This window comes from Panthera onca, chromosome B3, assembly GCF_046562875.1.
Source record: "Panthera onca isolate mPanOnc1 chromosome B3, mPanOnc1 haplotype 2, whole genome shotgun sequence".
NCBI classification, from domain to species: domain Eukaryota; kingdom Metazoa; phylum Chordata; class Mammalia; order Carnivora; family Felidae; genus Panthera; species Panthera onca.
The window spans coordinates 131,081,792-131,107,874 of record NC_138344.1 but is presented as its reverse complement, the minus strand read 5'-3'; the positions used below and the strand labels follow the sequence as shown (position 1 = coordinate 131,107,874).

Below are 26,083 nucleotides of genomic sequence, written 5' to 3'. Positions count from 1 at the left end.
TTTTTAGGCCACTCACTCCTGATGGAGAACATCCTATTGGATGAGCCTGTGGTTCAGGTACCTGTGTCCTGGTGACCTGGGAGGCTCTGTAGCGGGAGGCAGGACACTCTGTCCTATCTATGAATGAAGACCCTTCCCAAAAGTCTGAAGGGACGGTGGGTGCTCAACAGGAAACTAAAACCAAGCATACAAACAAAACACAAAGCAAAAATAAAATCCAACCCGAATTAAAAGTCCACTTTAGTATCATGGCTCAGTATTATTGCTAGAGATTAGGTCCTGGTTCTATGCGATGGTAAATTATTGTCTCTCTGACCCTCCCTTTCTCTTAATTGAAAAAAAATACACTGTAAGCTGAAAATCACGGAGCTGGCTAAATTTTACCTCTAGAATGGAGGATATTTCTAAAATCCTACAGTTAGAGAATTCTAAGTAAAGCCTTAGTACAATGTTGGTAAGAATAATGAGGTGAAGAAATAATGTGGTTTTTTCCCTTCAATTATTTGGTGGCAAATTCATTCATCACACGTGGTAGCAAGGCTTATAAGAAAACCCAGAGTCCTCAAGTTCTTCCAGTGCTCGAGAAATTTTCCACTATTTAGGAGTCAGGCAGTGGGGTAGCTGGAGCTAAGGAGCTGTCTTTTCATTATTTGTGAACTATCCAAACATTTGCCTATTTACTTGAGTTCCTATAATTTGTGATGTAATATTGTAGACATTTCCCCAAATCGCTGAGGTTCTTTGAAAAACATGATCTCTATTGGATTCCACTGGATACATCATCCATACCGTAATCACATGTTGGAAGCTTAAGCTGCTTCCGTTTTGTGATTGTGTCCCACTGTGGTGTGAAGTCTTTGTGTGTCGAGTGTGGTCTTTACCTCTGGTTGTCTCCTGGGGAGGATCCCCCGAGGGGTTGTGGTGGCGAAGGGCATGGACTTTTTAAAGGCTTGCCAAATGGCTTTCCAGAAAGACTCTCATGAGCCACATGAGGTTATGTACTCGTCAGACGCAAGAAAAATGTGTTCATTATTTAGAATGTGTGTAGAGAGTTCTTAGGAATAACAGTCTTTTCTGAAAAGCAGTGATACTACTAAGCATCAGGGGTCCCTTTTAGCTGAAGGTATCAAAGTACTTCTTTTTAAACAAGGTTTTCTTATGTTCAGATACACAGGCAGACTTACAAGTGTGTAGCAAAAGGGAATATATTCAGGCACTTGTCCAAAATAGGAGCCACGTCAGAGGAAGACCAGACTCTGCTCAGTCTTTGCTGAGGGTGCCCTGTCCCCTGTCCCCTTTGTCAGTAACTAATTCTGATGTGGGGAAGTTCCACCTGCCCTTGGATGTTGACTCGGATGGTGGGTTCCCACCAACTAGGGTTTCTAAGCGGGAGGAATGCTGCTCACTCCTTTGTTCAGATGCTTTCCCACAAACCATTATTTGTAGCAGGGCAGGAAATGACAACATTCTTATCAACAGCTATGCAATGCTAGTCTTCGAGGCGTTTTTGGGTTGAGTCACCTGACTCCACTCATATCAGAGAGAGCCCCTGGACAGGTCCCAGATAGTAGCTAGTAACTGTCACTTGCCTGACGACCTCAGTTAAGAGTACCTGCGCCAAAGTACCTGAGCAGATAGTTCTACTTAAAGCAGCACCTGAACGGGATGCTAATCTGTGGCTTTGGAAATAGTCACTGAGGCCGACATTTAGTGAGTGCTTACTAGGTGCCAGGCACTGTGCTCCACAAAGTTATCTCACTTAGTCTCACATTAAGCATGGCCAGCAGGTACTGTTATTAGCCTCAGTTTACCGAGGCTCTGAGATGTTAAGTAACTTGGCCAATATCTCACGACTAGTAAGCAGTGGAGCCCAGCCTCGTTCACCAGGGCCCAGAGCAGAATGAAAGTGTGGTCCCTTGCTAAAAAATGATTAAGAACATCAAAATGGCACCAGCAGATCAATAGACCAAGCATGGGGCCCTTCTTAGTGTGGGTGCACAGATTGCACTCCCCGAAAGCCAGTTCTGCACACGTAAGACAGTCTGGGCCTACAATGCACACTTTTTAACCAGATAACAGGCTGAATGGCACACGGTTGTGCAAAGATTCGGCTTAAATAGCAAATGCAAGTGTTATGTGTGAGCTACTCAGGCAGTCTTCTTTAAACATGAGCTTTCTCTTCAAAAAGGGCTTGGAACTGGTTTCTAGCCAGAGGTGAACACAGTGAAGCCCTGCCTTGGTCCTTCTCATTTGTAACAGATGGGCCTTGCCGGGCTGGTCATCTCCTGCCAGAAGTCACCAGAAGTCGGTTGGTGGAGTAGCTCTTTGGACTTCTTTTGCTTAGTCCAAATTCCTGTGTTCTCCCTGACCAACTGCCTCTCTCGCTGCCACGTCACCCCATCTCGTTTCCCAGATGTTGCTGGCCCTAGCTGCACCAAGAGATGCCCACACCCCAGATGCAGCTGTGGGCCCACCCAACTCCCTGCGCCAGCCCCACTGGCAGTACAGACATTCTGTCCCCTTGTCCTGGCACTGTGGGAGAACAGCAGAGTTTCTGGAGGGAAGAGAGGAGCCAGCCATCTGTTTTCTCCTGGGGCTTCATCTTCCTGGAGACATATTGCTCAGAAGCGACTCCTTCCTACAGAAAACCCCGGGCAAGATGATAATTGCTACTACTTACTGAGTGCTTACTTTGTGTCATGATTTACATGTATTTAATCTCTTCAGGCAACTCATACTTTGCATGTAACCCATTTTATCTTTAATAGCTACAAGGCAGGTGCTGTTAACAGCCCGGTCTCAGAGGAGGAAAGTGAGGTGGAAAAGTTAAGTAAATACCCAAGATCTGAGAGTCAGTAAGTGGAAGTGTCAGAACAGGAAGCTTTGCGGTCTCTAGCCATGAGCGTCCATAACCATCACTCTGAACTTCAAAGTTCTGCCAAGGATTTTGGAAGGATGGGCAGGGAAGTCCAACAGGCCCGGGAAAGCAGAGCCAAAAATCCAGGAATGTGGCCCTCCCATTGCCTCAGAGCAAACATCCAAAATGTGATTCATCTAGAATTTCCCCAGAGTGACAGGATTGAGGGTTCCACTGGAACAGCTTTTCCGTATAGACCATCAGAGCCAGGGGACACGTGCACACATGTGCACACACACACACACACACACACACACACACATGCACACATGCATAAACACAGCATTACTCAAAAATGGCAATTACCTTATGCTCAGTATGAAGTGATGGCCTTAAATATATTTAAAGACTTACCTGAATATTAGTGAATATTACTCTACTTGTGTCCTTAACCCGAGAACTTTGCTTTAACTTCGTTTCAGTGTTCTAGTCTATGAAACACTGAAAACGTAAGGAGCCAATTTCGGTAATTCTACTAGTGATAATACTACTTTGCACTGGTATAGTACCTTACAGTTCGCTGATTTGTGCCCATTTCCCTTGAACTCCTCTCATCCTGGGATTTGTAGAGGTTAAATGCATCCGAGGACAACCAAGTGGAATGAGGTCGAGTTGAATCTGGAGCCTCTGTCTTCTCGCTTCTTTGTCATGCTCCTTGGATGCCACCAGAAAGTCCCTGAACACAGTCCTCACCCAGATGGTGGGGCAGATCCAAACAGAAAGCCAGGGCAAGAGTGTGTACCTCTTGTCGGGGCTAATAAGATGCCCATTATTCAGCAGGTTCAAAGCCTCAATTTGTTTGCCTGTGCTGTGTCTGCCGTATGTTTCTTTCTGAGATACTCAGCCTAAGGAAAACCTACGTTCTCTGACAGTAATCGGGCAGTACTGAGACAGTCAGGCAAGAGTCGTAAATGTTTTCACAGGTCAATATCCACCTCTATAAAGTGAAGCTGGGTAGGCACATTTATTCCCCTTTCAATGTAAATCAGATTATTCTAGAGGGGAATTCTTAGAAAAATGGTTTTGTCCAAGTTCCTGAAAGCACCTGAAAAAAGTTCCAGGAGCCTTTTTTTTTTGCACAATTAAATGGCAGTGGTGGTGAGTAAAAGAAATGCAAGATGAGGAAGGCTTGCCTGAATGCTCATTTAACAAATGGAAACTGTAACTGAGATAATTCATGATAAGAGGTTTGAACGATTCTGACAAGAAAATTGGAAAGAAAAATAACCAGGTGACTCATCACCCGAAGGCAGACAGCAGCAGCGAGGTCTCTAGGCTCATAGGAAGTGGAGGATGGGACCGCGTCAACATTATCCTTGACTGCGCTGCACCCCTAACATAACCATAACCATGAGCCCAGTAACTCACCCATCGCATGGATCTAGAAACAGGCCCCACATGAGTTACCCTGTCATGGGAGAATAGTTGGATGACTACCTGGGCGCTAGTTAGCATAACATTGCAATACTCATTGGCATGAAACTGAATAGCAAGTAATTTAGATTCTCATCTCTTTATAAGTCACGGTAATACCATAGCCCCTCCCCCACCCCTGCTTTTTTTTCCAGCCCTACTTCCATTAGTCTCATCCATCTAGTGGAAACCCAGTGCTCACTATACAGAAGTTACTTACGTAATTGTAGAATTCTTAAGAATGAAGATGCTGGTATTTTCAAGCACTACTTGAAATATACATTATAGCCATGACTATAAAAAGATTCTTTTATTTTCAAACATCCATTCCACCAGTAGATATGTATTTAGTGCTTGATAGCCCTTGATGCAGGAAGCGGGTGGGAAGAGAGGCAGGATCCAGAGACGATGTAAAGTTCCCAGTAAGGAGCAAAAGCCAAGCAGAGCTAAACATCACTCATTGTGAAAAGACGCACAGTCTTCCTTCCCTGCTCGGCAGTTTTCAGGTGTCTCGGGGTGGGACTGTACGATCCATGGGTCCTTTCCGAATTTGTGCCAGGCCACATATCCTCCTTAGTGCGGAGCATCCGTTTCCCTACAGAGCCAAATATCGGGGGTAGCCAAGTCTGTTGGGTGAAGGGGATGCACGTGGGATGAGACTATAAAGGAGGAGCTCCTTTCAAATCTACAAAGGGCAATGGCGAGCCCTTCGTGGATATTCAGGTCTCCCTGAACCAGGCATGTCCAAGATGTTTGGTGTTTCTGAGGTGGATGGTACCGATTTCCATCAGCAATGCAATTCTGGGTGACTACCAGTTTTCCTAAAGTGTAATCTAATTAAACACATGAAGATCCAGGAAAGCCGGATCTCCTTAAAACTGTTTCCAAGGAGAGAAGAGAGAGAAGCAATGGAACAACGTTCTGATTGCTGGAGGGCCTTTGAAATGAAGCTCTACTCCCCGACTGCTCGTGGAAGTGCAGAAATCCTTCCGTCTATCTGTGGGTTCTCTGGTTCAGCCCTCTGATTTCTCTGCCACCTCACCACTCTCCCTCTCTCTTTTTGATGTTTCTCACCAGGGTATGGGAATATTGCTCCGAGCACTGAAGGAGGCAAAATCTTTTGTATTTTATATGCCATCTTTGGAATTCCGCTTTTTGGTTTCTTATTGGCTGGAATTGGAGACCAACTGGGAACCATCTTTGGGAAAAGCATTGCAAGAGTGGAGAAGGTCTTTCGAGTGAGTACTGTGTCTATTCACACCCTGACCTCTGTGATCCAATTGGCTTTTTAGCCTGACAGGATCCAGAAGGAATTATCAGGATGTTATCGTACCGTTGTCACTTTTGAAGGAATAATGTTATGACCGTGTTTTCTCTTTTGGCCAACGGTGGTCACAGGTACTGTGCCTAAAACTCCTTTCCCTTCAGCAGCTTCCTTCTTGACAGTGTATTTCCAGAATCACAATACAAGAAGGTTAAGTACAGATTTGCCAAAACAGGTTTTCTGAAGATGGGAGAAACACTTAGTTCTGTTTTAAACATGGAAGATTGGGTTCTAAGTGTGTTTGCAATAAAATAGAGGGGTAAATCCATTCATTTTGTTATTAGAACTTATTTACTCCTTTTTATGTCCAAGTGTGGTGTCTTTAGGCTGATCCTATCTTCTAAGACCCCTTCCAGAAGCCTGCCTTGTCTAGATACTGCGTTGTGCTTTGTTATTTGTCTCTTCATGGTCTCACCCTATCGCCCCACGCCCCACCCCCACTTCTGAGTGCTCCCTCAGCAATAGTACACTAATGTACTAATTTATACTAAGATGTTGATGATTGCTATTGTCTTAGTGGGTTTTTTCCACTTGAGAATACTTACCTTTAAACAAGGGACAAAAACTCAAGAAATTTATTGGTATGTGAAGGAGATGTGATTGGGTTGGTGTTCCCAGTGCCCTTTAACTCACACTTCTCCATATGATTTCACAGATAACTTGTTTGGCTTAGATGCAATGTCATTTCTGCTCTCTTTTTCATTATTGACCTAATTCTCAAGTCTTTCAAACCTGCTTCAGGGAGTTGTTTCTGATGATGTCTTAATATTTAAAAAAATGACAGTCTGAGTGAGAGGCATCTGGGTGGCTCGGTCGGTTGAGCATCTGACTCTTGATATTGGCTGAGGTCACCATCTCACGGCTGTGAGATGGAGCCCAGCATGGCCCTCCTCACTCAGCCTGGAGCCTGCTTAAGAGTCTGTGTTTCCCTCTCCCTCTGCCCCTCCCCTGCTCGCGCGTTGTGCTCTCATTCTCTCTCCCAGACAAAACAACGCAAAAAATAAAACTGACAGCCTAAAGACCTTTTCAGATTCTAACAGTGATGGGCAAAGATAGATCAGTGGTGAGTTCTGAAGCTGCACTGGTTTTTCTCTCCGAGACAAGAAATTGTGACTTCTCTTGAGAAGGCAAGGGAGCTCCCCGGGTGAGCACTTTCAGGTTTGTTGAAGTGGAGTGGAGGAATAGGGCAGGAGAGCTGGCTTAGAGTTGCCTCTTCTGAGCTCAGTGATCCTGGGTTTACAGTGATCCTGCCCCGTTTACTCATCAGCGAAAGAGGAGGATAGAATTCGAATCCACTTGAGAAGGTTTTGGTGATGATTAAATGAAATAATGTATGCAAGAGAACTTGGCAGAGAACAGGGCCAGACACGCAGCGTTCAGATCTGCTGTGTGTGTGTGTCTCCCAAAAGAAGCTCTTATTAGCGGGATAGCGGCCCATTCAGATTTCATCTGAGGAGCTCGGGAGCATGTGGATTTTCCTGGAATGTCCCATAACCTTTGCTCCTGGGCTGCTGGCTAGCCAGCTGGCTCATTAGAGCATGCACTTGGGCTCAGTGGTCACCATGGAAACCGTCAAGGCTCAGCTTCTCTGCTTCTCAGATGTTCAGGTCTCCCTAAACCAGACACGGCAACCCCATCTCCAAGAGCCGTTTTGAACTTCTCGGAGGTGCCCTTTCAGCCATGGCCTCATGCCCCCACTCCAAGTTAGACAAAAATGAATCTGGCAGATTGAACACTCAGAAGAACAGGATTCAAATGGAGAAATGACTGATCCGGCATTTTTTATTTTTATGTAGCTTCTCCAGATCTCAGTTTCCTTATTTGTAGACAGAAAGGATTGCACTAAAAGCTTTTGAAATTGCCCGTTAGAAAAAAAAAAAAAAAAAAAAAAGAAAGAAACCAGTTACTGTATTCTAAATGAAGGAAGAGATTGCAATCATTCTGACCACATCTGCTGCTGAATTTGGGGACTTAGTTTCCCCTAGGGAATTTTGAACTACAAATAGAGAGTACTATTCTCCTTCCCTTAAAGCTGCCTCTCGGGTGAATCTGAATCGTTCAAAGGACCCTGGGACAGAGCCTTAAAAACCTTGCATTTCATTTTTATGCTGATGGCACACTCAGTCCCTTGCAGCTCCATCAAGGACTGGGAGTCTTTCAGGAAGGAAACAGCAGTATCTTATGGAATTGGCAACATGCGACGTATGCATTTGCCCGACATCGGAGGGTGCTGCTAGAAGGGGTGACTGTACTTCAGGAATATCAGCCGACTTCCTGAATACACAAACAACCGATTCTGCAGTTTGCTTGCCGCCTAGAGTTTGGGTGGAAAATCTCAAAGGTCTTTGCCATTCATTTATACTGCATCTCAAAGGCCGGTTCCTCTTAGGTGATCAGTTGAAAACTGAAAATGTTATAAACCAATAAAAGCTTGGGGTTGTGGAGTTCAGCCCCTGTGGGGAAGGTCCTTTTTTTTTTTTTTTTTTTTTTTCCTTTTCCACCTGCTCAAGGGTTAAGTCTTTTTCTTATCTGCTATGTTTTCCCTCAGCTGTAGGGAAGAGATTTTTAGTGGAGTAAAGATAAAATAGAAAATGCATTTCTGGGCGCCTGTATTTTGCGGTGTAGACACAGGAGTCAGATAGAGATTAAAGTGTTTAAAATGTCAGCTTTATTGCTGGTAAGCTAATCAGAGAACGTAGCTTTTGCTTTGATGCCAAAAGGACTTATTAACCACTTTGCCCTGAATCAGAAGGACTTCTCTGCTGTATTGGTTTTCTAATGATGTGTAACAGCTTATCACAAGTGCAGAAGCTTAGAACAATACACGTTTATTGTATCCCAGTTCTATAGGTCAGAAGTCTGGGCAGGTTTGGCTGGGTGCTATGCTCAGCATATCTTGGGGCTGGGCTCTGGATCTGGGGAGGAATCTGCTTCCAAACTCATTCAGGTTTTGGCAAAAATCAGTTGCCAGTGGTTGTAGGACTGAGATTCTTGTTTCCTTGCTGGTTGTCAGGTGGGGGCCATTGAGAGCTTCTAGGAGTTAGCTGGGTTCCTTGGCACATGGCCAAGCATCTGAAGTGAAGATGAAGTGGTCCATCTTTAAAGCCATCGTGGAATCCTTCTTGTGTATTGTATCTCTCTGACTTCCCTCTGCCCCTCTGCCACCAGCTTGAGAATGGTGCCCTGCTTTTTAAGGGCTCATGTGACTAGATCACATGATAATTCCCTGTCTTAAGAATAACTGTGCCATATGACACAACATAGCCATGAAAGCAATAGCTCATCCTACCAGAGGTTCTGGGGATTAGGGTGGGATATTTTCACGGGCCATTTTGGAGATTCTGTCTCTTCTAGTCATTGGCAGCACAGGCCTCCTTAACGAGAGCAGGGTTAGCCCCACTAAACTTGCTATATCATAGAGAGGAGAACAAAGTATGCCTCTGTGTAGCAGAGGGTTTCAGATGGGAGGGGAAGGGGACTGAGGTGGAGGAACTCAGTCCCTTCTGCTTTGTCACTTGTCTGATTGAACAGTGGAGGTCGAGGCCTGGAATGTTACTCTGGGTGAAGTCCTTCCACTTAGAACATGAGGCCAGGAGAGTGGACATTGCCCCAGTACTAATTAACAATGGCTTAAAAATTCAACACTTACTTACCCTGGAGAGCGAAGAGCCTAGAGGAAGGTTGGTGCGTCGGTTCCCTAAAGGCAGGCTAAGGACCGTGGTACCAATTCCAATGTGTAGATGTTCCCCCAACACCACCAAGCAATTCTTTGACACCTGTTGAGTATCCTACAATTCAACTCAATTCTGACTCTATCTACCTGGAGAGCACATCAGTTCAGTTCCCACAGGTGAAGGGCTCAGTTCCACAAGATCTCCCTTCACTTCAGATGCTGGTCACAAGTCCAGGCCGTTACCTGTGCTTCTGACCACATGGCTGTAGATTAGGGGTTCCCACGACCCCATCCTTGAGTTCAATAAATCTGCTAGAATGTCTCTGGGGAAGTTGGGGCCTGACACAGTAGCACATAGAAGCTTTCTGGTTCACCAACCTGGAAGCACCCTGAATCCCCTCTTTTTGGATTTTTTTGGAGGCTTCATTACATAGACATGATTGATTCAATCATTGACCATTGATGATTGATTCAACCTCCAGTTCCTCCCCTCTCCTCAGAAATCCCACCAGGGCGTGGTACTGAAAGCTCCAAACCTCCCCCATCCTTAGGTGATCCAAAAGTCATGTCATTCACATAACAAAAAACACCTTGGTTACTCTTATCACTGGAAATTCCAAGGGTTTCAGAACCTCTGTACCAGGAAAGACCAAATTGTACCCATGTTTTGTTCTCTGTTTCTGCTCTGCTGTCCTTGGCATGTTGGCTTTTCATCTTCAGACTTGTTACTGCATGGCTTGCATGACGACTGCCTCAGGACCACATATGTTTCCACTCAACCATATTTAAGGCAGGACAAAAGATCTCCTTGTATTGGGAGAACTTTCCCAGAAGTTACCCTGTAGACTTCCCTCTGTCTCACTGACCAAAATGGGGTCACATGACCATTCCCAACTGCAAGGGAAATTAAAAAAGTAAGGATCTGACAAAGGAGAGTGGGATTTACTGGTTTAGACCAGTAGTTCTCAAAGTGTGGTTCCCTGGACCATCAGCATCAGCATCCTCTGGGAACTTGTTAGAATTGACAATTCATAGTGAAGTTAGAGCCCAGCAATCTGTGTCCACCAAGCTTTCTAGGTGATTCTGATGCCTACTAAAGTCTCAGAACTCTTGGCACAGAGGACTCATGCTTCATCTCCTGGGGCTGATGAACAAAATGAGAATTCTAGTAGAGAAGAAGAAGTTGGGCTAAACACACAACAGCATCTGGCTCAGGTGTCTGTCAACCACTAGCCACACAGACCACTCATAGGGAAGCTGTTCTCCCTCCTTGCCATAAATCAGGTGGTCTTTGGGATCTTTGAATCAGTCAGGGGAGACTAGCTTATGCTGGATACTAGCTTTCTCTCACCCTTGCCAGGCTGCTGCAGCCCCAGCAACCCTCCAGGCTGAGGGAGAGAGCCGGGCATTGCACAATGGCCCTAGGAGCTTTGGCCTCCAGTCACAGCCCATTGGTTCCAACTAGTCCCTCAGCCCCGCCCACTACAAAAGGAGCCTGGAATGCATTGTTTGATCTCCAGGAAGTGGTTTCCAGGTTGGGAAAATGCATGACTACGAATAATACCTGGGATTACCTGTGAGCCCCACTCTAGGATGACAAGGGTCCTTAAAATTTAGATATAGATGGCCTGTGGGTCACTCTTTGGGGGACACTACTCTGTGAGACTCATTTCACTTGCCTAGACCCACATAGTGAGTTGGGGGTGCAGCCTGGACTCGAGCCAGCCTTATCCTCTTCCCGGTAGGCCAAAAATATTTACGGTCAAATATATTAATCCATGCTGTGAAACCAACGCAGAGTTTAAGATTTTGGACATGTCATGCTAATTCATGGAGATGATTTTTAAGTATTTCTATAACATAAAGTAAAAATACTTCTTCCTGGGTCTCCAGAGGGAAATCTGGGCAGTTAGCAGGGAAAGATAATTATTTGGGATTAAATAAGGCTGACCTTGGGTTCTGAAGCAGATTTTGGAAGCGGGAAGCTTCTCTCTCCCCTACTGTGGGCTGGCTCTTTTGCTGGGCCAGGCTGACTGTGACCTGATAGGATGCTGTAGGAAGGCTGGTCAGATTTTGGACTGGATCCCATGTTCTTGGTCTGAGCTGGACTTTGGCCTCTGGTGGGAAGCAGCTGCCTCTTTTTATCAGGCTGAACAGCAAGCTTTTTGATATTACCTTTAGAACCAAGAGACTCTTTTTTTTCTTCTTTGGTCTCTTCCCCCAAGGATACAGCAGAAATGTTTATTTGCCTTTGGAGCCACAGGAGCCTGGGTGTAGCTGACAAATAATAACACATTACCCTAGGCTTAACAGCACCATGATTGCTTGGGGACTTTAGAGCCTGTGAAATGCTTAGGATGGGGTGATGACAGTCTCAATCTGCTAATGATGTACAATTAGTGGGCCAATCAATCACTTTGGATTGAAGGCAGGAGGCTGGTGGTGGAAGCCAAGGACTGCAGGAGGCCTCTGCCATGTGCCTGGCATGAGTCGGAAAGACTTTGAAGGACACACATGGCGGGAGCCTTCTGTTACTCATGAGTGGTCTCGGAGCTTGCCCGCAGGAGCAAGGGGGTTAAATGAAAAGAATTATTATTTCAAGAAGATAAAACTCTTGTTTTAGAAACTGGGTGTTCTTTTCAGCTCTGTGGGTTCAACTACAATTTCTGATTCTATTAGTAGTGGAAATATTCATTGGGGTATTAGTTATGCACACCAGCCTACAGAGGTAGGGGAAGGGCAAAGTCGTGGGCTGAGTGCCCAAGTATGTGTGTGTGTGTGTGTGTGTGTGTGTGTGTGTGTGTGTACACGTGTGTGTATGTGTCTGTTTGCCTCTGTAACATGCCTGCACTAGGGCATATAATGTATTAAAAATTCCTGAGAAATAACTCAGTAGAATTCATGTTACATGGATAATGTGGGTTTATTTTGATCAGAGGGAAGATCCTGGTTTGAATGTGAACAATTACTCTCTTACTTTCCCTAAGGGACTAGAAGGAGGTGGGAGGTAATCATTTTAAGATGCAGAGAAAGTAAATATTTTTAAAGCTTTATCAACCAGGTGTCTTCTAAATTAGTTTAAGGATATCGTGTGGCTTTCATGATAGGCCCAGCTGTGCACTTGGGACAAACGACATAAATGACATCCACAAACTAGACTGTACAACATCTCTTAGTGACAGCCCGTGACACAGTCTGTCCATGAATGGCCCCCTTTTTTCTGTCTTCGTGTAATGCAGGGTTGCTCAGTCTTGACACTATTGACATTTTCGGCAGATTGTTGTCACAGGACCTGCCCTGTGCATTGCAGGATATTTAGCAGCGTCTCTGGCCTCTGCTCACTAGATGCCAGAATCATCAGTGCCTCCAGTTATGACAGCCAAAAACATCTCCAGACATTAGTAGGTTTCCCATCAAGGGCAAAATCGTCCCCAGTAAGAACCACGGCTCTGCTGAGATGTAAGGGGTCAGTTAACCCACAGGTCCCAAGACGCATGCCCGGATCCCCTGACTGAATCTTCTACTCAAATTCTAGTATCCCCACCAATGGTTTTCACTAGTTTTTCAGTGCTGGTGTCATTCCTACCCAGAGTGCTCCTCTCTCAGATGGGTCCTTAAAGAGGGCTTTAGCGATGTTATGCTCTGGGAATAAGATCATTTCTTATCAATGAGGGAAAATGCCTGGGGACTTCACCCTGATGAATACACGTAAAGATAGATTGTTCTGTTATTTTTTAGCAGGCAAACCATCTCAGCACTGACTTTAACTGACCCCATAGGGACTAATCTAACGTGTGATTCTTCCTCTTTTTCAGTTTATCTTTGATAGCTGGCCAGTGTCCCTTTGGTGTTTCCTGTTGCCATCTGAGATCACTGTAGGCGTTAATGGCTCTTAAAATGCATTTGCAAAAAAATAAAATAAAACACAATGAATCTTCACCTTTTTCTATAAACATTAAAGCTATCAAACTCTACCTAAAATATAACTACTTAAAATACTGCTCACATAGTGTTAGTGTTTAACATTTAAACATTTGTAAGTAGTGTTAACGAAGTCTCTCTCTTTCTGGCAAGATTTGATCACAGATAACTTCTGGGAATCTGATTGTTACTTAGGAGTAACCAACCCCTCGTGAACTTCTGTATATAGGGACCTTTGTGGGGAGCCTTGGATTGGTAGGACCTGGTTGAGGTCAGACTGAGTGTTATGGCACTACAGTATCGAAGTCTAGAAATGAGTTGCTAATCTGCTTTGAGAGTGTACTGTATGCTAGACCCTGGGTTGTGGGCTTTACCCAGAATAAGTTGCACAACAGCCTTCCCAAATAGACCATTATCATCTTAATCTTATGAGATTGGAAGGCTTAGACTGGTTCTGTGCCCTGCCCAAGGTCACCCAGCCCATAGGTGACAGAAGAAGGATTCCAAAGGAGGTGGCCCTGCCCCAGTGTGCATGCACAGACTTAGTCTTTCCACTTCCTCCCTTCCTTCTCTTGTAAGGTAGGAATAGCATCTGATGGTTCAGAAGGGTCTCCATGAAAGGTGTAAGGGGCCAGACAAAGATGGCTAGTTGAGGAAAAGTTAGTATTGGCGTCTTTATCTGTTTTCCAAGGGTTTTAGTTTTCCAACTTTATATGATCCATCAATACTGTGAATCAGACCGTAGCCCCTGATTCTTCTCTGTGCACCTGAGCTATCTCCCTGATGCTGGCTCATTATCAGCAAACATCTCTTTCTTAGTGTTCCCTTCTCTTGGAGATTAAGCTAGGATTTAAAGCCCCCTTGCTCATGTCTGCTATGTGACTAATGCGAAAGTAAGTTTCTAAAAGAGGGGCTTATGCTGTCCCAATGGCTGCCTCATTTGGGGCCACCTGCGAGAGAGAGGCGTTGCCAGGCAGATAATATTCTCCATTCTTGATTCTTCCACCTCATCGTCCCCCTTTGTACAACTCACTCAGTGTTGACAATAAGAGGAACACACAGCTCAAAGCCAAGCCTCTTGGTCATCTGTGCCAGCTGGTCTTGCCCTCAAAAGCATTCTCCTTTTTCTGGATTCATTGGGTTGTCTCGACACTCTGCTCCAGGGGTCGAGATTTTAAGAACCTTACGTTTGAGGAAACCAACACCATGATCTTAATTCCCATTGGGTATTTAACTCGGTCTTAAACTCAAGAAATGGTCATCTTATAGAGGAAAGTGTCTGGGAAATTTTTACGGACATTCATTATCTGCTAGCACTCGCCCACCATTAACACACAGTCACTTCCCAGAATCTTGGGGGTTTTATTAAGACATTTAATATCTTTGCATGTTGGGGCCTCCAAAAGTCTAGTGATGCTTTAGATCTACCACATGGGAACCTGTCTCTAAAACTTCCAGGTACTTTTGAGTTAACGAATTTAATGCAAGAATTTTATTGGGACTCGCATTTTTTATCGGTCTCAAAAAACCAACGTTAACAGGTGGATGATTTCCCATGTTCACCCTTCGTCACCAGTTTTCACAGGCGAGTTTGGTCGGGCTGGAAGGCGCTGATTTAATACAATAATAATCCTTTGCCCTTTTATGGAGTTCTTTACTCTTTTTGGGGGGATTACATATATCAATGTAACCCCCCCCCCCTTTTTTTCTGCATTTAGCGTCATGCTGCTTCTGTGAGTCAAGCAAGTAGTAACCCATTCTGTGCGGCTTCCGACAAATTAGGTTCCTAAAAATTGAGAGACGCTCTGGTTGAGCTGAGTCTGCCCATCGCAGAGCTGGGTATGTGATCAGGGTGTTTACACCAGGGCAGCACTGAAGGCAGTTTCCAGGTGACTGCATGTCAGTAGTCATTGATAAACTTCTCATTGATTTAGGAAAGGGAAATTGTTTACAGTACATCCTCACTGGGAGGCGTGCCAGTGTTGCGAACACTCACCCCAAAGAGGCAGCTCCCTTGGGGGTGACTACCTGACAGGCATAGGATGGTCACACTGCTGAGCAGGTTCTTATAGCTCTGTGTAAGGCAGGGCTGCCTGAATTAAATCTAGCCTAGGAAATGTTAGAGGAAACAAACTTGGTCTCTCTGGAGGAAAATGCTTTGCTTTTTATTTACTGCAGAGAGCTGCATTGGTGCATTGTAGCATTTTTGACTTAATGGTTTTGCGCTCTGACTTGGAAGTTTGCTGCTCAGTCTTAGTCTCTTGTTAGCATAGAGCTGTGGTTCTCACCCTGTGGGTGGTGGGTTCCCAGGGGCCTGAGGTGCTATTTTCAAGGATCAGAGGATTACTTTTTGTGATGCAAACATCGCTGGTAGACAGAATAAACAGTATGTCTCCTTCATGTATATGCTACACTTTTTCAAATGTATGCAGAGGAACCATCATCAAGAATTCCATCAGTGGGTAGGAAATGTCCTACGGTGTGGGTATTGAGGAATTTCTTTTTAATGTTCAAAAGGAATTCTTATACTCAAAAAAGTTGAGTACAAAGGGGCAGAGCGACATTGGCTTTTCAAATCAGTGCCGTTTCCATGTCATTCTGGGTTCTTTTTTTTTCCATGGAATTAACATTTTTGTCCTGGCCATAATCACTGTTTCAAAGAGGTTGTCGTCTCATTTAAGGTAACCCCAGGAGTCAGTGGGATACTTTAGAGCCTGCTTCAATGTTTTTCCTTATGCCTATTTATTTTTTTTACCGTGAGAAAATATATATAACATAAAATTTACCATTTTAACCATTTACAAAGGTACCGTTCAGTGGCATTGATTACAGTCATATCCTTGTGCAAAACTCACCACCCTCTGTCTCTAGAACTTTTTCATCCTCCCAGACTGAAACACTGTACTCATTAAATGCCAGCTTCTCATTCTCCCCTCTCCCAGCCCCCTGGCAATCTCTATCCTACTTTCTGTCTTTGCCAATTTGACTACTCTGGATCCCTCATACAAGTGGAGTCATACAGCACCTTTTGTGACTGCTTTATTTCATTAGCATAGTGTTTTAAGGATTCATGCGTGTTGTAGCATGTGTCAAAATTTCCTTTAAAAAAATTTTTTTTAGGGGCGCCTGGGTGGCGCAGTCGGTTAAGCGTCCGACTTCAGCCAGGTCACCATCTCACGGTCCGTGAGTTCGAGCCCCGCGTCAGGCTCTGGGCTGATGGCTCAGAGCCTGGAGCCTGTTTCCGATTCTGTGTCTCCCTCTCTCTCTGTCCCTCCCCCGTTCATGCTCTGTCTCTCTCTGTCCCACAAATAAATAAAAAAACGTTGAAAAAAAAAATTTTTTTTAATGTTTATTTGTTTTTGAGAGAGAGAGAGAGAGAGAGAAGAGACAGCAGGACAGGAGAGGGGCAGAGAGAGGGAGACGCAGAACTCGAAGCAGGCGCCAGGCTCCACACTGTCAGCACAAAGACTGATGCAGGGCTCGAACTCATGAACTGTGAGATCACGGCCTGAGCCAAAGTCGGACACTCAACCGACTAAACCACCCAGACACCCCAGAATCTCTTTCCTTTTTAAGGCTGAATGATAGTCCACTGGGTGTATGTGTACTACATTTTGTTTACCTATTCATCTGTTAGTGAACACTTGGGCTGCTTCGCCTTTTAGCTATCGTGAACACCGCCGCTGTGAGTGCAGGTATCCGAGTATCTGTTTGACTCCCTGTTTTCATTTCCTTTGAGTATGCACCTAGAAGTGGAATTGCTGGGTCACATGGTAATTCTACGTTTCATAGTTTGAGGACCTGCCAGACTGTTTTCCACAATGCTGCACAATTTTACATTCCCACCAGCAACGCACACGGGTTCCAATTTTCTCTACGTCCTCGCCAGCACTTAGTTTCTGTTTTCTTTTTTTTTTTCTTCAATTTTCATAGGCCACGGAGATAGCATTGGGTAAATTGCTAGCTCACTGCTCTCACGTCCTGGCTGCCTCAACAGCTGCCGTTTGCACACAGGAGGCAAAATGGAGAGGCTGTGCCTTGTCCCCCTGCGCTTGTCCCCCTGCCCTCCACACTCACCTCCATCTGTGTCCCTGTGCTTGTCCCCATCCTGCTTCCTTAGCTCCGGCCCCACAGCAGAGCTGCCTGGAGGGAAGGTGGCTCAATGCCAGGCCAACTGGGGCTTCTGCAGGCTGGTGACGTCCGGTTTCCACCTGGCCTTGCTGCTGCTCTGACAGCTTTGTGTATTTTGCTCTCCAGCTCCCCATCTTGGCTGCTCCTGCATACCTCTCCCCATATCACTTTTTTTAAAAAAGTTTATTTATTTAGAGAGAGACAGAGACCACGTGAGCAGGGGAGGGGAAGCGAGAGAGAGAGAGAGAGAGAGAGAAATAGGGAAAGAGAGAGAATCTCAAGTAGGTTCCACGCTGTCTGCACAGAGCCCGATGCAGGGCTCAAACTCACGAACCGTGCGATCATGACCCGAACCCAAACCAAGAGTCAGATGCTTAACCGACTGAGCCACCCAGGTGCCCCTCCCCAGATCACTTTAATAAGCAACTATCAAATAATGGCTTCTGTGTTCTCAACACTGTGGGGTTGAGAACTGTGGCAATAAACAGGAGCTACTCCTTCCCCAGGAAGAAACAGACCTGTACAAAGACCGATGTCCTTATGAGTCCGGGGCTAGGGTAGGCTGCCTCAGAAGCTGCACTGCCTCAGTGTATGAGGCCTGATCCACCACTTACCAGCCATGGGAACTTGAGCTTTTTTCCTTGAAAAAATTATTTATTTGCTTTTATTTTTTGACTTCAAATTTTTAAAATTAAGCTCTTATTTTAATTCCAGGGTCATTATCATACAGTGTAATGTTAGTTTCAGGTGTACAACATAGTAATTCATCACTTCCATACATCACCCAGGGCTCATCGCAAGTGCCCTCCTTAATCCCCATCACCTATCTCACCCACCCCCCACCCGCCTCCCCTCTGGTGACCATTAGTTTGTTCCCTATAGTTGAGTCTGATTCTTGGTTTGTCTCTATTTTTTTTTCCTTTGCTCATTTGTTTTGTTTCTTAAATTCCACCTGTGAATGAAGTCACATGGCATTTGCCTTTCTCCGACTGAATCATTTCACTTAGCCTAATACCCATGTTGTTACAAATGGCAAGATTTCATTCTTTTTTCCTGCTCGAATAGTATTCCATTGCATAAATATTTATCAATGGACACTTGGGCTGCTTCCATAATTTGGCCATTGTAAATAATTCTGCAATAAACCATAGGTGTGAACATATCTCTTGATTTAGTGATTTTGTATTTTTTTGTGGAAATGCCCAGTAGTGTGATTACTTGATCATAGGGTAGTTCTATTTTTAAGTGTTGAGGAACCTCCCTACTATTTTCCACCGTAGCTGCACCAGTTTGCATCCCCACCAACAGTGCAAGAGGGTCCCCGTTTCTCCACACCCTCACCAACACTTGTTGTTTCTTGTGTTTTTGACTTAAGCCATTCTGACAGATGTGAGGTGATATCTTACTGTAGTTTCGATTTGCATTTCCCTGACGGTAAGTGATCATGAGAATCTTTTCATGTGTCTGTTGGCCATATGGATGTCTTCTCTGGAGAAATGGCTCTTAATGTGTTCTGCCTATTTTTATACTGGATTATTTGTTTTTTGGGGTGTTGAGTTGTACAAGTTCTTTATTTTGGACACAAACCCTTTATCAGATATGTCATTTGCAAATATCTTCTCCCATTCAGTAGGTTGCCTTTTAGCTTTGTTGATGGTTTCCTTCACTGTGCAGAAGCTTTTTATTTTGATGGAGTCCCAATAGTTTAATTTTGCTTTTATTTCCCTTGCCTCAGGAGACATATCTAGAAAAATGTTGCTATGGCTGGTGTCAGAGAGATGACTGCCTGTGCTGTCTTCTAGGACTTTTGTGGTTTCAAGTCTCACATTTAGGTCTTTAGTCCATTTTGAATTAACTTTTGTGTGTGGTGTAAGAAAATGGTCCAGTTTTATTCTTTTGTGTGCTGCTGCCCAGTTTTCCCAGTGCCATTTATTGAAGAGACTTTTGCCGCTGGATATTCTTGCCTCCTTTGCTGAAGATTAATTGACCATCTACCTATGGGTTTATTTCTGTGTTTTTTTTTTTCATTCTCTTCTGTTGACCTATGTCTATTTTATGCCCATTTTCTTTATTTGAAAAATAGTAGCTATCTCTTTTGACACTTAGTTGATGCATGAGAACCTGCCTGATACATAATCAGCACTCAGTAAATGCTGTTACAATAAGCACACCATTAGCTACGGGAGCCCAGAGGAGGGACTTGTGGATCCTAGATTGTATATTTGACATGGCACACATCTTCAGTGGTGCACCTGTCTTATGTTGCATAATGATGGGTTGTTCTTTTTAAGTAAAGCCTAAGGGCCTTGAATATAGAGCTTCTGTGCCTTTCTTTTCCTGTACCCCTGCCACACCTGCTCTGTGCTAAGCACTTTGGAGGCGTAAATACTGCAAATACTTGTTGATTGTGAACTGATCGGAGCTGAGGGAGAAATGAACAAATTCCTTTCCACGCACCCAAAGGGTGCAGGAAAACACACTCCCTGGCAAACCTGAATGAAGAAGAGATACTTGCTGATGCTGCCGTTGGTCCCACCCCTCTTGGGAGTGGGGTGTGGGGGTGTGCGGGCTGGAGAAGTGTAGGGAGCAGCAGTAACAGGGAACCTGATGTGCAGGACGGCTTGGGTCTCAGACAAAGCTCGTCGTCAACCATTGTCCTACAAGGAAAAGCTGCCGTGGCCATGACTCGGAGAGGGAAGAATATGGAAGTTCTGAGTGTGCCCCTGCCGTTCTGTCTGAGAGAGGGGGGAGGTTGTGCTCTGTCTACATCCTTGGCTGCACTTAATGGGCTGCAACTATTTACGCAGATGTGTCCATGATGTGCCATCACAGACACAGATTCTAGTAAAAGGAAAGTCAAAGAATGGAAAAGATTTTAGCCGCATGCTGATTGCCTCTCAGCTTGTGTGTGCTCTCACTTGATCGTGAACACCAGGACCAGTTCCTGTTTCCCTGAAGCACCAGAATGTGCCTACACTTTCTTCCCGCATGATACCTGCCCCCCAAATATCAAAAGGAACCCTCGAAAGATGGGCTTTGCCGTGCTCACATCCTGGCTCCTCATGTTCAGATCCTACGTGTTTGTCGCTGTGGCTTCATGTAGATAGAACAATGTCCCCTCTGTCGGTTGTTTCCGTTCCTTGGCAGAAGTGAATTTGACCGTAAGCATCAACAGTCTTTGTATGTGAGCCTGGGGAACGTTTGCAAGGGCTCATTATTGTTATTAATGATTAATGATGAAATTAATGTTAAATTATTATTATTAATATCTGGCTGTCTACCTATCCCCCACCTCCTCTTCCTGCTGAGGAAGCACAAACACATGTGTTGGGCACCTTGTATCAGTCAGTGCACGGGACTTTCCCTTCTAATTTAATGCGGTTTTACAGTTCAGTTTAGACGATTAGCAACAGGGATATATAGCATGCAGCTAAAAAAAGGAATTTATATATGATTTTAAGGATAGAGGACAGAGAGCTGCTGTGTGATTTTTTTTAAAAAAATGAATTTCACCGAGCACTGTAACAAGATTGTCACCAAGGCTAACAAGAAAGCAAATATCCACATTTAAAATAAAATGCAGGCATATAAATGCCATATGGTGCTCTTGCAATGTTATTACCCCTTTCTTTGGCTTGCATCATTTTTCTGACGTCACTGTTTGCTTCTTGCCTCTCCTGCTTTTTAAAAAAAAGTTTCACTTGCCCTTAGCCCTTTGGTTCTGTATTTCTATGAGGTATATTTCTCTTCTCCCTTTCTTTGGAGGCTTGTCAGCCTTTTCTCCAGGGAAGAGGAGGAAAGAGGACCTGTCCAGATGGCCCTATAAACATGTGACACCTGCTTCTGGGAGCTTCTCTAGTGGGAGTTTGAGGGTTGAGGAGATTGCCCCCTGCCTGAAAAATGGGCGCATTGCTTCCTATCTCTTTTCTCCTTTTTAAAGATGATCACATGCCTTCGGTTTTAATAATAACTGTAGAAACGTCTTGAATCCAAATTCTTCTCTCATCATTAGGGAAACAACAACACAGATGAACTCACTAACCATACCTTGTGAAAAATTCATATCAAAATTTAAAAAAAATTGTTTTTTTTTTTTTTTTTTTTTTACAATTAACATTCTTTCTTGGAGTGGGATCCTTGATGGTTGCGTTTCTGGGACGTATCTCTGCATCCACAGGGGAAATTCATAGGGGCTGTGTCTACACTGAATGTGCCATGGTCTCCTGTTCAGATTTTTGCATGGGATATTTATGGTGCTTTGGACAGGGCCTGTTGTCCCCCAGCTCTGAGGGGAAATGTCAGGTCTTCAGGGAGGTTGTCCTGACTCCAAAAGGAGGTCAGCACCCCCTACTCCCGTAACACCTTGCACACCCCCAGGATGGCATTCATCTGTCTGAACTGGAGTTATGTGCTTCATGGCTGATGTCCCCATCAGCCTGAGAGCTCTGTGAGGCCCAGTCTCTAGCCCAGGGCCGGAACCCAGAACCCGGAGAGCACTGAATCCATGCCTGATGAATGAATAAATGAATGAATGAGCATTAGCCTGCATTTTGATATGGAAAATGACCTTGAAACCAAAAATAGTGTTGTATACTAATAAATGGCAATGGAGGAAAAAGAAACCCACCCTGGTCGTCACCTTTGAAGTGCAAATATTTTGGTTAAAAAGGGGGTCCAGGATCCTCTGTCCTCTGATCATGCTTATTGCACACTGCACGCGGTATTTATGTGCTAGGGGCTTTTGTTTCATTAGGCAATACCTGTAAGCATAATTCTCCAGACTTTGCAAGGCAGCCTTGAATACAATATACAGTTTACTTATATCCAGTCGTTCTCAACCCTGTAATACCCAACACCATCTTTTGGAGCAAATATTCATTAGTGCCCACTTACCACATTGAAATAAATCTCCTAGATTGTGCAACTCATCTACACTTATAATTTGGAAAATTTCAATAGTATTTTCTAGCTACAGTATAAAGGAGAGATAAAAGGTAGATCATTTACAATAGAATAATATGCTTCAGTAATAGGCATTTGAGCATGAAACCCTAGGAGACCCACCGAACCAGCGAGACCCTTGCGTCTGTGTATGAACGCGGTAGTTCCAAACGTGGGTCAGTTCAGGTGTGTCCCCCCAGTGACTAAGATGCTACAAGGGATGTCCCCCCAGTGATGTGCTTTTCAAAAATGGAGAACAGTCCTTGGCAGTGTTCCAACTAGTCAAGATTCAACCTTCTTGCAATTTACATTGATTGGAGTCACATTCTTGTAAAGTTCAGCCTATATTGAAAGTATGCAAAAACGTGTGTGTGTGTGTGTGTGTGTGTCTACACGTAAAAGGGAGTTGAGTTCTCAGCTCAGGTAATTATAAACATGAATTTTTCTCCATGGGATAGTCAAAACTCACAGTAAGTTTGGGATTCTTGTCTGGTTGGTGACACTAACTCTTGTACATTCTTGCCCCCTCCCGCTGCATGCCCGGAGTGCCCCTGTGATTGTGACAACCACAAACACCCTTCCAAATTTACCAGTCACCTCTTAGGGGGTTACAGTCTGAATGGGGTTGTTAAAAAAAACACACCAAACTTCCAGGGAGCCCCCGTGTAGCTTCGGGAACACACACATATGATTTCTATTCTTGTGTGAAAGGCTATGTTCAAAAGCCAACACTCTGTCTTTCATGCAGTTCCTGTGCTATTAATATTCAATTCCATTCCACAAACCTGTCCTGTGTGCCTGCGTATATGGCCATCGCCTGTGCCCCTCTGTAGTGGATACTCTTACTAGTGTTCTACGTTACAAAATCCTGACAGTTTATCTGTTCCTGGATGAACAGTTTTCTTTTATGTCCTTTGTAGGTTGGTTTATCTTAAATGATTACTCCCCTGTTTTCCCCAGGTGCTAAAAAAGAGGGAGCAAGTGTAGAGAAACACATCGCGCATTTGATACAAAATGGGGGAGACACACATGTGGGTAGACAGCAATGCAGGATGAGTGGGTCCATCGACAGGGGAAAATGCAAAGAACAGAGACAGCCAGAGGGAGGAGAGGTAACTCTAGCCAGAGGGCAGAGGGCTTCCTGCAGGAGGCAATGGTGGATTTGTGTTTCGAGGAGCATCAGGAGTTTGACAAGCATAAAAAGGGGAGGAGGAAGAATATCCCAGCAGACAGAACAGCCTTTAAAAAGCACAGACGCAAAGAGGCACATGGGTGGCTCAGTCAGTTGAGCATCTGACTTGGGCTCAGGTCATGATCTCATGCTTCATGAGTTCGAGCCCCACATTGGGCTCACTGCTGTCAGCACGGAGCCCGCTCCGAATCCTCTGTCCCCGCCCCCATCTCTCTCTGCCCCTCCCCTGCTCACGCTCTCTCTCAAAAATAAATAAAACATTAAAAGAGGGCACAGAAGCATGAAGCGGGATTCTGTCTCTTTAGAGGGTAAGCTGCAAAAATGACTGGAATTACAGGCAAGGCGGAGAGGGACAGCAGATGCTTGCCAACAGTGGGGCTCCAGGCACTTCCTCTCAGGAAGGGGGGGTGACACATTCTGTGGGAAGAGGAGGTGGCAGGGCAGCAGGCAGGATGCAACTACTGCCTTGGAGTAAGGCCACGTCCTCACGGCTGCCACCGCCACTGTGGGCACGTGACCCTGGGATTCCGAAGGCTCAGACAAGGCCCATCTCTGTTCTTTACTGTGGGGAGTATGGACTCCGCCTTCTCTCCTCCAGTTTTCCCTCCAGGGCACGGCCATCATGTCTCTCCCAAAAGCAAGAAAAACCAACTGCATCCTTACGGATACTTGTGCTGTTTCTCAAGGGAGCCATGCAGCATTCAGGAACAGTTCCACATTGCCTCTCTCCCCTTTCTCCTCCTTACCCCTCTCTCTCCCAGTCCCCCGCCCCCTCCTTTTCCTTCATTACAAAGCTGACAAAGAGAACTTGGCCATCGTAGAGACTTCGGAAAACAGTACAAAAAAGAAAGTAAAATCTTGCGAAAGCCCCTCGTCCAGGGAGATCTGTCGTCAACACGTTGATAATTGTGCTTCTGAATCGTCTCTCTTTGCATCTTTTGCCCAAATGCCGGCCACTCCACTGGCATGTCGATCCCCTTCCCAAGGTCCTCTGCCCTCTGACGCTTGCAGGGGCTGTCACTCATGTGTCCCCGTGTCTGTCCTAGCTGCAGCCTGTGTCTTCCCCAGAGACCCGTCTCTGGGTCTCCATGCTCTGTTCTAACACTGCTCTTGGCATTGCTGCTGGTCCCCTCCTGCAGGGCTGGCCTGTGGGAGGAGTCAGATACTGCCCTCTCTCTACCTCTCCGTCCCGGGAATGGTTGCAGCCCTTCCCACCGCACGGCTGAAACCCGCTGTAATTTCTAACGAGACTTTTCTGTAGATACAGGAACATCGGAAACATTGTCATGCCACGTCAGGTTGTAGTTCAGGCTGATCTTGGACTTCAGAGGTGTATGCCTGTCCCGGGGACCACATGGGGCCGTGTCCCTGACCTGCCTGCAAGTGGCTAAAGCCAGCTTACCCTGACCACTTGGAGAGGCGGTTGCAGGCAGGCAGCTTAGCTGACTCAGGAGAAACCAGCTTTGGATAATTTAAGGAGAAGAGAAAACAAAAAATGAAAGGATATCTGATAGCTACCGAATCCCTGGGATGGACAGAGACCCAGACTTGGGAGGTACCCAGCCAAGAGCAGTCACCCAAATCACGCCACAGAAGTGGTTCCGGAAGAAGCCACTGTCGTTTCTGGCTGGCATCTGGCCGTGCTGACCCCATTGATTCCGGGCCGTAGGTGCTGCTGCTAGAACCACCCCGTGACTGCCCCGAAAATGGGATAGAATATCATCACTGTGGCCACCGGCCCCAGGATGGCACCCACATGGTCCCTGCTTCTTTGTAGAACTGACGGTGTGTCCACTGCTCCCTGCCACCTCCCTGCCCCCATGGAAGCTTCCATCTAGTGCTGTCTGGCTCCGCCTTGACTGGGGGCAAAGTTGTCTCTCCATGCCTCTGCCCTGTGTAGTGTCCATGTCCCTCAATCTCTGTTCAGGAGACTTCGGGGGAGCCAAGAGTCTTGTGTGGCAGGCTGGGCACAGGTGCTGAGGTAGTTGCGTCCACACTAGAGGAGGGCTCTGCATCTAACCCCTTCCTCTCTGCCGCTGGTCCCTCAGACTGTAGGTTCTGCTAACCCTGCTTAGGAGACCCTGGGAAGATGTAGTCCCTTCCCACCCGTCTTCCCTTTCCAGGCCGAGTGGCCATTCTGCCTTCTCTCTGTCTTTGACCCTAGCCCGATCTTATCTATTCTGTGGGAGAGAAAAAAAGTGGTTTGGAGGCGCCTGGGTTAAGCATCTGAGTCTTAATTTCAGCTCAGGTCGTGATCTCACAGCTTGTGAGTTCGAGCCCCACATTGGGCTCTGCACCGACCGTGTGGAGCCTGCTTGGGATGCTCTCTCTCTCCCCCGCTTCTTTCTGCCCCTACCCTACTTGCTCTCTCTCTCTCAAAATAAATAAACTTAAAATTTTTTTTTAAAAATAAAAAAAGTGGTTCTACAGGCATGCCTCTGGGAATCTTTGCTCCTCACTTAGGAATAGCCTTTGGGATACCAGAGAGCGGAAAACACACAGAAAACCATAGAAAAGATACTCCAAGGCCAAGTCTGTCACATCTGTCTCACTAGTGTCTGGTTCAGAGTC

At 45.4% G+C, this 26,083-nt stretch overlaps 1 protein-coding gene across 1 annotated transcript in view; it reads left to right on the top strand.

Moving 5' to 3' along the window:
* Nucleotides 1-26,083, top strand: part of KCNK10 (potassium two pore domain channel subfamily K member 10) — a 123,792-nt gene that overhangs the window by 80,064 nt on the left and 17,645 nt on the right. The window contains exon 4 of the mRNA XM_060620469.3: nt 5,408-5,568. Coding sequence (XP_060476452.1) covers nt 5,408-5,568 — 161 coding nt within the window. The remainder of the gene's footprint in view (nt 1-5,407; nt 5,569-26,083) is intronic.